Genomic DNA, 12,384 nt, shown 5'->3' on the forward strand with positions numbered 1-12,384 from the left:
CAAAGTTTTCAGGCTATCCAAAACTCCACTTCAGAATATCCCAAATACCTTAGACTATTATCCAGCCTCATTAGCAAATGTAGTGATGTCACTTGTTAATGAGAGTTTATTTTATTGCTGTTGCTTTAAGTAACTATTATTATTCTCAGTTTTTAGTCAAAGCATGTACATAAAAATCCTTTGGACAAGTTGGAAACAGGATTTCCTCAGAGCAAGACTGAGGAAGATCCTTTAATAACTGTCTTTTCAAAAACATAAACCTCTGCTTACTTCAAATACAATGATGATAATTCATTCATCATTCAGATATTCTGTGTTTGAACAGGAGCATTCCAGCGGAAGACTACAACATTCATTTTGAAAACGAAGACAGTATAGAATTCAATTTCATCTGCATATACAAATATGCTTGCTATTCTTGTGGTTGAAAAGTAAGCTAAGAAGTTACCTGCACTGGTTTAATACAGGACGCTTAGCTGTTACTACTTCAAAGCCCTGCCTGCACCGTCGCACAGACACAGGCAGCTTTAAGTACAACCATACTCTGCACTAGCAAAACAAAATTTGCTGACAAATGACAAAAACAAACTGCATTAGCAAAGTTTATCTTAAGTAATTTCACCTACGCCAAAGTCTGCTGTTGCACAGCCTGCTCTTCCGGGCTGGCACCTCACTCTTTGTTTGCATATCCTACGCTGCCAGAAGTGCTGCCGTAGCTGAATTCGGTAACTCCTGCCCGCAGGTGTGACCAAGGAGCAGGCACACAAACCTACCAGGAAACCCAGCTGGGCTGATTTATTTCACACCTGCCTTCTTGAATTCAGCAGCATGCAGCACACACCACTGTCTTCCTGATTTCTATCAACTCCCAATTAAAGGAGAATTCGTGGAAGTGACATGTTTGTACAGCAGAACTACCAGAATCTTGTACAAATACATCGTAATTTAAAGAAACACATCTTGAGGTGGCTGGAACCACACCTTGTTTTTGATATCATGCTGCCGTAATCCAGACAGTCACACACTGTTGGGATCATCTCATTGTCAAGTAGTAGGTCAGCCTCTCTTTTAAGGGCAAAAACTGGCATCAAAGCCAGCTCACACTCACTCCATGGAGTTAATTCATCTTACACCTTGACAGAAATAGTGTGCTGAATCTCACTCATGATGCTTTCAGAAAATAAAATGCTAGGGTGCTAAAACTTGGTCAATTTTTATTGTTTTATTTCAGCTGCAATAGATAAATAGTCCCTTTCATTCTTATAAAAAATAAAAAAAATAAAATAAATTGCTTATACTCTTTCCCTGAAAAGCTTCAACCTTTTCCCTGAAAAGTTTAATCAACTTTGGTTAAAGACACAACAGTCCTTAGTTACCCTCTGAGTTTCCAAAGCTTCAGCTACCCCACAATATGAACTTGTCTTCCTTGACTGAAAGTCATGCCAGCGTTACAGCCTATGCTAATGTACTTTATGCTGGCAATGAAGCTATCAAAATTTAACACGTAGTCAAAGCCATAGCATGTGGTCAAAGCTATTCGTATGCTAAATGGTTTACCATCAGAAATAGCAGCATACCTTGATTTTAAATTCCAGCTGGGAGTTAATTGTGTACATCATTTCTGTCCTTTCCATCTTCCGAGCACCTTCATTGCACAAACGCACCAACTAGAAACAAGACACGTATTTAGCACATTTAATGTACTCAAGACTTGTAACACTAACTCTTGTTCCTTTATAAAATACACATCTGTGGAAGCGTAAAATTTATAAAGCACCTGACATTTTCCTGTTCAGCCACAGCCATGATGTTTTCAAGACCAGACTGAATGCATCTCTGAGTGACCTGTTCAGACCCAACAGCTGGTTCTGCTTTGAGAAAGAGGCTGGACTGGATGACATCCTGAGGTCCCTTTCAACCTGGATTACCCAACACTATAATAACTATTTATTCTTCAGCAAAGCCCAGGTGGTACTAAGTTACAGCCAGACAATCCGACTGAAAAGGGTTATACTCTCTGATCCAAGTTAATGATCAGCCCCACAAAAACCAACATTCTGGGCTGACAAATCCATGTTGCAGGCTGTCCTGTCCACCACACACCTGCAACTCATTTAGAGAAGAAAGTCCCAACACAAACATTGCAGCACCACCTTGTTAAACTAAGGCAAACAGTATCTTTGAGAAAGTTTCATTGCAGCTGACCTTTAGAATGCCATCTTAAAGCATCCTGCAGTCTGTCAGAAGTCTGTGCATGGGAGGAAGAGGAGTGTACAACAACAGGGCTAAAGACAGGCAGGAAAATGCATTCCCCTTAACCTCACAAACATCATGTAGCATTTCCCAACCATTAATAAGCCTTTTCTCCTTTCATAATCAAACACTTCACAAATCATATATAGCTTCTACAGAAAAAAAAATAATGATTGTTTTGGCAGCAGTATAGTGTTCCTGAATTTAGGGTATTTTCCTAAGTAACAGGCAAAAATTTCGCAATAAAACCAATCCCTAGCGGTCTTTCTTAAATAAGACAACTTAGTTTTTATCTTTCACTGCTCTTCCCTTACATAAGGAATGTTCAAAGCCCAAGGCATCGTCTAGCCCCGACATGTAGGGAAAGGTTTTGTTTTGTTTAAATAAAGAGCATCCAATACAACGCATTTAATGACAGTTTATGATGAGCTGCAGCTTCTGAAATTCTGAGATCTCGGAGGCATAAACCAGACAGTTCTTAGATCCTTAAATTTTATTTTCAAACCACAACATTCTGTTTTACAGTCTTCTATTTCCAGAATATATATATATATGCATATACATATTGTATATGTGTGTGTGAATATGAATTGATGAACTAGAATTTCCCCATTTGAAAAGGAGAATCTGCTCAGTTTCACATAAAATGGAACTGGAATTTATTCTGAAAGTGCTGATGTATTTTACAATCTATGCAAGGAAATGGACTTCTGCTCTTCTTCTGTCGTTGATTCAGATGATTACACAGTAAGACAATAACAACTGAACAACTGAGTGCAGCAGATATCATTAACTAGCAATAAAAGCAGAAAGCATGGCTTTTTTAGTTTCAGACTTTTTTTCCCCTCTGTACCATCAGGACATACCTTGCTCACTTCTTTCAGAGCTTGCTTGCAGTTCTCGTATTTTGGTGAATCTTTAGGAGTTTTCTGGCAAATAGTCTGAAATAAAATATCAGTTACTTCAGAGGACTGAGAAGCACAAATCGTAACAAATACAGAATTTTACAAACGTATTAATGGAAATCAAAGAGGTGAAGTCCCAGCTGTGTACTGGGATAGATGAGAGAACACTAGGTCACTTCTCCAGAGGCCTTGGTGACACTAAGGAATGCCTCTCTTGAGAACTTTTTGGAGGAGTGTGATGTTTTCCATCTCTGGCCAGTCTTCATCCGTGGCAATATAGTGGAAGAGGGAGGCCATATCCTTCCAGAAAAGAGAAAGGCTCTGCACTCTCCACTCTACCTTTATGCAAACTACAGTGAAAACCCATTGCAGCTGTACACAAATAGGTTCTTCCAATTTTAAATACTTTAAGCTTTTTCTGGAAGTCAAAATATCCACTTATGTGCAACTGTACAAGCAATAAGAAAACTGTACCAGACTACTCTGTTTGACCTCTTTGTAGGAGGTAATCATTTCCAAAGGATTAAATGAGAAGGCTACACACACTATTATGTGTACCATGATAAAAGATAAATAACCATATTATTAAAAAAAAAAAAAAAAAAAAAAAAAAAAAAAAAAAGGAAGGCTGCTGCAGCATATGTAAACACTGGAAAGTAAAGATGAGTAAATCTGATCTATAACTTACACATGAGAGACTGAGTTTATTTTCATGACTTGGAGGTAAAAATGAATTCCTATCTATAGGAATTATAGATAATACAATAAGTAAGCATTTATTGCAAAAGGATCCTTATCTAATCTATATGCTAGGAAGTCTTGTTTTTTTTAAACTGTAAGGTTTAATTTTAATCCTAACACTGTGCATTTTCTGTGCTAGGTTCTTCCTTGTCTTCTGAATCAATTATTTTTATCCTTTACAAACCTTTTGATTAGAACTTGTAAACTTTTAATTTCTGACTGCACAAGTGAGCATATGCTACTGTTCATGGTCAACAGACAAGTCAGTATCTACAGCCTTCTCTGGAATGAACTGGGAATTGAATGCAAGAGTGCTAACATTCAAAAAATATGCATAAAGGAAAAAATAGAAAAATAACTGTTCTCACATCCATTAATAAGGGAAGACGAGTTACTCTCTGCATGGGAAGAATGAGGAAAGAGATCATTGGTAAATTCCTGCAGTCTTCATGGGACTCAATCCGTGATAACACCTCTTTAAATGCTGGATTTGTAGCTCTGGTAGGAAAAAGAAGGAGGGAGTTAAACAGAATGTTTTACCAAAGAATTGTGAAAATTGCTAGACTATTAATAAAACATTTTAATAGCAAGGAAAGTACAGCTTGAAAGATTCGTATCACTTAAGCCTTCAGCTTTATTTATTTAGATATGCAAGACCAGCATCAACATTTAGGTATCTCCTCCCACAGATGAACATGAGTGCAAACAGACTCATATGTAACATGCAAGTAAACCATGGCTTTGACAAATCTATAAAGAGAAAATTTATCAAAGAAAAGGGAACGTAACACAGGGCAACAAATAGGATTGGACTATGCAGCCAGGCATATTTTCACTCTCAATTACTTCAAAGGAACTTGTGCATGAAGAAAAGCTAAGCATGTAAGTACATGCTTTGCTGTAAGCCATAGGTTTTGCACCAAATACCATAGCCTTTGACTCCAGCTACAAAGGGGGGGGGGCGTGATTTTGCAGTCATTTTAAAATTAGCTCTTACAGCAATTTCTGAAGCGTTCGTTGCTGATAGACTTCATTAGTGCAGTATTTTACATACGGATCAAACGTTGAAGCACTATGCTTTTCCACTATATCACTAATATCATCAATAAAGATGTTGTTCTGATGTCTTGCTTCAAGTTCTTTGAAGAACCTGAGAAAAAATGCAAAGAAATTACTCATTCTACCCCAAAATAGTAGACTTTTCTTGCAACATTTTATACTTCACCTGATACAACCCATGGCTTTTATTACCTAATGACAATTTGAATGGTTTGTTTGAGGGTGAGATCATTCCTCCTTTTGGCAAAAGAGTGTGGGAAGTCTTTATATTATACATGTCAAAGGGTGGTGGTGTCACCTGGCAGAGCTCAGCAAAAGCAATGCTGGCAAATTACTTCCCATACTCTAGCTGCCAAAACCGAAAAAAGCCTTACTGGTCTGGTTGGACTGGAATTTCCAGAAACAGGGTTGAAAAGAAATGGAACAACTCCAAGCACAACATTAACACAGCACTTCCTCTTGTAATAAGGGAAGTGCAATACCAGAAATGTTCAAGCAAACAAAGTTAAGTGTGAACTGTTAAACTAGAGACAAAAACACACAGCAGGCTGAGCTTAAACAAGGTAGTCATGTACCATCAACTTTGATTCACCAATAAAACCAAACACAGACTGGGAACAGTGAAAAGAGAAACAGAAACTAAAATCCTCTTCTCTGTTGTTTGTCTTCTGCTCCATACCGAGTCCCTTTGGCCTCTGAAAGCTTCTCACTCATTCTTGCCCTTCTAATTTTACCAGGAAACAAATGCCTTTATTTCAATGCTGCTTATTAGAAACACTTTGACTCTCTGGGGGTGTAAGAGCTCAAATTGGCATTAGAGCTGTTGCAGGTCATTAAAATTGCTTGCACTAAGTCTGACATCAGTGCAATCGCTAAAAAAAAAAAAAAAAAAAAGTTGCTGAAAAATCTCTCTGATATCAGTCTTGTCTGAAGCCTTTACAAGATGCTTCACTAGAAGTATCCCAAACTCACTAGGGAAAACCAGCTAACAAAAACCTGCCACATAACACAGCAAAATAAAGGAGATACTTGGAACACACGATCTCGCATTAAGCTAAAATATTTTGAAACATTTTTGTTTTAACCCTTTATCACATTTTCTCTTTACTAACACTGGTTGTTTAGCAACACAGGTTCACTAAATTTTTGTCCAGCGGGCTTAGAAAAAGACTGAACTGAATGATTACCAGATTCCCAAATGGTCAGTCACACAATCAAACGAATATCTTTTTTTTGTTTGTTTCTTTTGTGGGTGTTTTGTTTTATTTTTCCTGACACACGCACTGCAGATTTATGGACTGATCCTTATGTATTGTCATTTAATGACAACCTGGACATTGCCTGCAAAGAGATATGACGCTGTCTGCTCTGGTTTATGGCTTTCTCCTCCCTTTTCCACTTAAAGAGGTACAGCAGTGTTTTTAATAGCACTGCCACTTTTGGAAGGCATAGTCCTGCAGAATCCTACCCTCCACCCATTTCATTTCAAAGCATGAGCTGTTTCAAGTTGTCACTAACTTGCAATACGCTACGTGCTTTTGTAGTGCCTAAGAGAGCAGCCCTAACTGGCAGAGGATACCAGCTGCAGTGAGATCTCTCCTGCAATCCATGGACAGGGACTGCAAGCTAACAGTCAGCTTCAAATTTCCACCCAGCCTACAATTTCCCATGAACCACAATAGTCAGATCTCAACAGCTGACCACCATGAGCTGCAGACGACTGGAATTCATTTCCACTCTGCTCAGACATGTTTATAGCTGGAAGAATTTCGTCGCACACTGCCAGCTTTACTTTGCTCAGGAAATACTGCGTTTCTCCCTCCTGTACGCATGGCACACTGACAAAGTGTTTGACCATGCTGGACCAAGAACCTACACTTTTAAAATTTATCTGGCTCTTCATCAATGACATCAGTCACAGTCATTTTAGGGAACAGTACAAGTCTTGCACACTAGGAGATACTAAAAAGAAAAAAGAAAAAAAAAACAGGCCAGAGAGAAGCAGCGTAGCCAAGTCCCATCCCCCCAGAACACATTATGAGAACTATTAACTCTGGAAATCATGCGTAGAAGTTTGATTCAAAGGTTATCTTTTTGGGCATCCAAACATGGAAAAATAGACACATAAAACCTTTTACTTAAAAGGTTAGGACTGACTCTTTCATAAAGATTTGTACTGAACAATTTAGTGTCAACTTAACCAACTACAAATTAATCGTACTCTGTGATTTTTATTTTTTGCTTAGGACCAGAAAAATCTATTTCAAGCGTTTGTTTCTGTTAAATACAGAACTTTTCTGGTTAGATCCAATTAAGTGAAAGTCAAACAGAATCAGAGATTTCCTCTGTCCTGCCTGCGTTGTTTAGAAGAAATGTCCAAGTTGAAATACCCTCTAACTCTTCCTCTCCTGACGACTACATGCCAAATTTAGAAATACAGATGCAATTAATTTCCTGTTTGTTTCTCTTTCTAGTTCAAGATCTAGAAACACTGAAGCACACACCAGTACCGGAGTTTGTCCTGTCCCTACGACAGGAGCTTCCCCCTCAGCGATCTGGAGGCTTGAGGTAAGGCTCTGCCCCTGTCTTCCAGCAGATGTTAAGAAGCTGGTGATCATCACGTGGAGCAACATCCTAATACTTGCTCAGGCAGTTTTCTTAAGCTAGCTTTTCCTACTCTTAGGCATTGATTAAAGCAGTGCCGGGTATCCACAACTTCCTTAAAAACCCTAGTTAATTCAGCTGCGAGCACAGCCGTGTAAGTACAAGACTGCCTATTATTCCACACAAATCACCTTTGTAATTCACCCTGTCCATGTCCCTCTGCACAGCCTCCATACCTTGCTGAAATCTCGGGTAAAAACGTAGTCTCCCTGACACACCTCTGTCCAGTAACAGAAAAAAAGTCACTGGAGTGAAATCAAACTGCAATTCCTCTTCTTCCACTTAGAGAGGAGCAACGATCAATTTCAAAAACAACGATCAATTTCAAAGAATTTCAGGTAATGGTAATAAAAATTTCCAATTTTTGCTTCCGCAAATGTGGATCTTCTCATCAGTGACTGATACTTAGCATTCACATCACAGATTAATTATTCAGAGAGAAGAATTTTGAATAGCAAAAAATGGAAAAATTACAGCCTTATTTCCATAGCATTTTCATGATGAATCACAATCAGAGCTTTTAGAAACAAAATGGCTGAAAAGGAGAGTAATTAAAGTGAGGGACTGCATCCACAGGTGTTTGAAATGAATCAGTTTGTGGGATTGCCACAACCTAAATAATGGAAAACAGTATGTATAGAGACATATTTATAAACCCCAAAGACTGCAAAGCTAACAGCCCACAAAAATGCCTTTTATCAGGCAATATCCACCAAGCACGTAAAAGGCCAAAGAACAACGAAAAGATCCTGCCAACCTATTTTTCATTCTGCAGCAAGCGAACAACTTGCAGCAGGCTTACCCATGAGTAACTGTACTAATGGTAATCCTCTTGCCTTTTCAACTATTTACAGTATTCTGGCAGAAATCCAGAGCAATAAAAACGCCATGGCAACCCTGTCAATATATTCTGTTATAGGGAGATTCCTGAGATAGCAGTGAAGTGCTCATAGCATCTCATTCAATGGTACGCATTTTAAGAAAAACTATTCAATCAATTAATACCCACTGACAAATGAGCCCACAAAGAACACGCTGTGGCACTAGAAATGTAAATCTTTTTAATAAATTACGAAGACATCACAACAAGAGTCCTCATTTTAAAAACCTTTCCCATGCTGGACAAAGTCGGGCTCCCTGTCCTCAGAAGCAGCAGTGTGTATCTGCATGGCCCTGGGCCTGAAGAGTCAGCCGCTCGTTTACCACAGAACAAAATGATTTCTTTGATGTCACAAACAAAGAATTTATATGTCTTTTTGTGAAACTTTCTAACCACAGGAATGAAGCTGTTCCCATGTAACACTTGCTAAAATGGCACTGCTAACACACACAGCAAGCAAAGGCCTGGGAGAGCAGAGAAGAGGGACCAGGCAGGCGATCCTCGGGCTCTAAGCACCTGGGTTGTCACCTGCAATCCCCAGCTGGACAACATCCACCACCAGTACTCACAACTACTGCCTCTGTTGCCATAAGCAAGCAAGCAAGCTAACCAGTCCTTAAATTCGGGAAGAAACATTTGTTAATATAAAAACATGAACTGTACAGAAACATAAATTAACCGCTGCTTCGTCTGCAGGGAAGTGCCTCAGCCAGGGAACTCCACCACAGCCTGGAGGTGACGGTGATGTAGGGAGTGCCCAGGAGACTCTGCAGAGGAAGGTCTGGGATCTGTCACTGTCACCTCCCCATCGACCCAGCCACCCTCCTGCCCAGAGCACAGCGTTGGCCTGCACTGGAGGGAGATCACAAATGCTCCCAGGTTTACGTTCCTCACAAGGGTGCCCATGCTGAGCTGGTGACAGGCTAACTCAAAGCTGGCAGAGAGGGGGTCTGAGGTGCATGGTGCCAGGCAGTGCCGCTCTCAGCACCACACAGGCACTGCTCGGGAGCAGCGGTGCTGGCCACGGAAGAGGCTGAGGGCATAACAGCCGCAGGCGCAGCCAGCGAGGCCCGGCTCATGGGGGCTGCCTTGCTGGCTCGCCATGGCCTTGTCTTCATGCCTTCAGAGCACCAGCCGCTTTCCTAGAGAGCAGCAAGTGATATTACCCACTGCTGCAAACTATCATGAGTGCTTAACAGGAGGAAGAAAGTTGCAGGTTTTGATACTCCTGCACATAAAGCTATAAAAAGTAAGGATAAATGTCTGCATCCATCATTATCACGTTGATAAGGCCCCAGTGGAAGCTGTGGTACCACGCTGTGACAGCCGAGGCTTCCCAGGTACAGCCACCACACAGACCAACCTCAGGCATCCACATCTGTGGGGAGTAACACCACAGAACTCGTCCATCTGCACCAAAGGCTTTCATCTCGCCAATTTAGTCCCGTAAAAGACTGCAGAGCTTTAAAGCCTCATCTAAACAAAGCACACTGACCCGACGAGGCATGAGAGGAGCCAAGGGAACACGCATACATCCTCCTGCTTTGACAGGCTTGCTAAACACGGCTATTTCTAGGCTTACTAACAACTTGGTGCCTTTTCAAAGCTACGCATTCTTCTTACACAAAAAGGGCGACAGCAGTTCTCTGGAACTAGGCTGACCACTGGAGTAGTTACTTCTTTCCCAGCCCCAACTAACAGACTGCTTCTTCACCCCTTATCAGTCTTTCCATAGGGAAAGCAGAGGGCAAGCTCAAATACCTGTTGAACATAAACTTCACTACCAAAATTATGCAGATAAATAGTTTTCTTCTTCTGTGCTTTCTGCAGCAACGGCAAATCTGAAAATCGGAGCAAGATTCATAAGCTGCCACCAGCACAAGCCCTGCGGGACCCAGCAACACAGGCAGAGGATCTGTGCAGGTAGCAAGGCTCACGTGAGTGGGGCTGTAATGCTCTGCAGGAAAGGCTGCATAACCACGGACTGGATAGATAGGGTTTGGTTACAGCTGGAAGGCTTTAAAATTTTAAGTACTGCTGCTCTACACAACAACTGTCTCTAAACACAAATATTCACATAAATAGCTCTCTCTGCAGAGCTTAGGCCACAAAAGAAGAGCCAGAGGTTGCAAGAATTCAACCAGGAATGCTGCTGCTGGCACTATCTTTTTTTAAACAGAGAATATGTTCACATAATACAGTGATGGGTTTCGGTACAAACAAGTATCATGGTCGATGGGAGCTTCCTGCCATAGATCTGGTGATGCCAGCTGCCACGGATCTTTCCTAACTTTTTTTTGTTCCTACCATGCTCTTTCAGATACATCACCACAAATGCCATCTCAAAATAAGGTATTTTTTTATTAGATGCCAAAACTTTCAGTTGCTTTAGAACACAAACTATCTTAAGTCACTGGTAGAGGGAAGATTTGGATTGTGTGTGTTGTAGGTTATGTGTTGTTTATTTTTTTTCCTCTTATGAAAAGAAGCTATAGAGTTTGTTAAAAAGTCATTAACTGAGCATGAGGTAGAGAAGTATGAGTTCTTAGGCTGAGAATCTCAGTGGGAGAAATACGAAAAAAGTATCTCCAGAAGTACTTAATGATAGAAACAAGAAAAACTGGACACAAAGTCCTAGACAACAGACTGTCAGAAGAGTTCTGACAAGTAACTTAATTACAATAGGAAGAGTTCCAAGGGGACCTCACAGTGAACCTCTCCTTATAAAACTCTGGGACACTGCGTTACGTACCATCTGTGCTGCATTTCCACAGGGAATATAAATTGACAGTATGGTTCTTCAAAGACAATTTTTTCGGAAAAGGACACAAGGAAAATTAATTTGTCAAAATAATTTTCACAGCAAAACACATGAAGAATACTGAGAGGACAGAGCTCAGATGAAGTTCTGAATGCAAGTGCAGATAGGCTAAAAAAATTACTAAAATTCTCTTTAAAGAGTTAACAGAAAATAAGATTTTAATGGCCACTATTCAAGAATACTGACTGCTTTTGTTAAGTCAAAAAAGAAATTGAATTACCTTTCATCTGACCAACACTGTTAATATCATCAAGCTTTAGCCACCACCACAACAAATCGATAAACATGCACACATACAATCACGCAGTTGAGATGATATGGCAATTTAGCTGACATTTTGAAGCAGAGTCATCTTTTGCTGATGAGGAAAAAAAAAGAACCAGAGACAATATCACATGGGAGAGACTGCACAGACCTTAAAAGAAAACACGAAGTAACCCAGGGAACAGGTGAGTGGTTACAGGTGCAATCTGGGTCTTCGCCTTTCCAGGTGAACCCAACCCTGCTACAGAGGGGGCTGAGCAGGGCTGTTCAATGCCTTCCCTGGACATGTAAATGCTCAAGCAAATTGAATCACGTTATTTCGGGGAAGATGGGGGCAGGGAGGGGTGTGGGGAAGAATGCATTGACAAAACACCCTGATTTACTCCAGAAAACTCATGAATAAAACTCATTACAAGAATGAGTTCCCCCTATACTTCAGTCAGTACTGGTGTTTCTAATGAGGGGACTTTCTTCTCTTACCCTGATCTTGGCAAATGGTGAGGGGACTTTCATTTCTTACTCTTGACCTTGGCAAGTGGTGGTCTCTTATCATGTGGTGAAAAGATGACAAATACAGGGTACATCTACACTGCCAAATAAAAAGCCCTAAAACCCAAACAAGATACTCCATGTACTGCTTCAGCATGCAATCATTCAGAAACAATCCCCTGAAGAGCCTACTCTGAGTAAAGCAGGAGGCGGTAGCTCCAAGCACGTGGAAAACAGGCAAATCAGCTGCCTTCATTTTCTTCACTTTTTTTTTTTTTTTTTTTAAACAAAATGCTTCTACACGGTCT

At 40.4% G+C, this 12,384-nt stretch overlaps 1 protein-coding gene across 1 annotated transcript in view; it reads right to left on the reverse strand.

The window, feature by feature from the left end:
- The window catches only part of ARHGEF26 (Rho guanine nucleotide exchange factor 26), a 50,910-nt gene that overhangs the window by 18,458 nt on the left and 20,068 nt on the right, over window positions 1-12,384 (reverse strand). The window contains exons 6-9 of the mRNA XM_084530234.1: window positions 4,897-5,049; window positions 4,268-4,397; window positions 3,120-3,194; window positions 1,578-1,667 (exon numbers count right to left, since the gene is read on the reverse strand). Of these exons, the coding sequence (XP_084386360.1) occupies window positions 1,578-1,667; window positions 3,120-3,194; window positions 4,268-4,397; window positions 4,897-5,049 (448 nt within the window). The remainder of the gene's footprint in view (window positions 1-1,577; window positions 1,668-3,119; window positions 3,195-4,267; window positions 4,398-4,896; window positions 5,050-12,384) is intronic.

The sequence above is a fragment of the Aythya ferina genome, assembly GCF_964211825.1.
Source record: "Aythya ferina genome assembly, chromosome: 9".
NCBI lineage: Eukaryota > Metazoa > Chordata > Aves > Anseriformes > Anatidae > Aythya > Aythya ferina.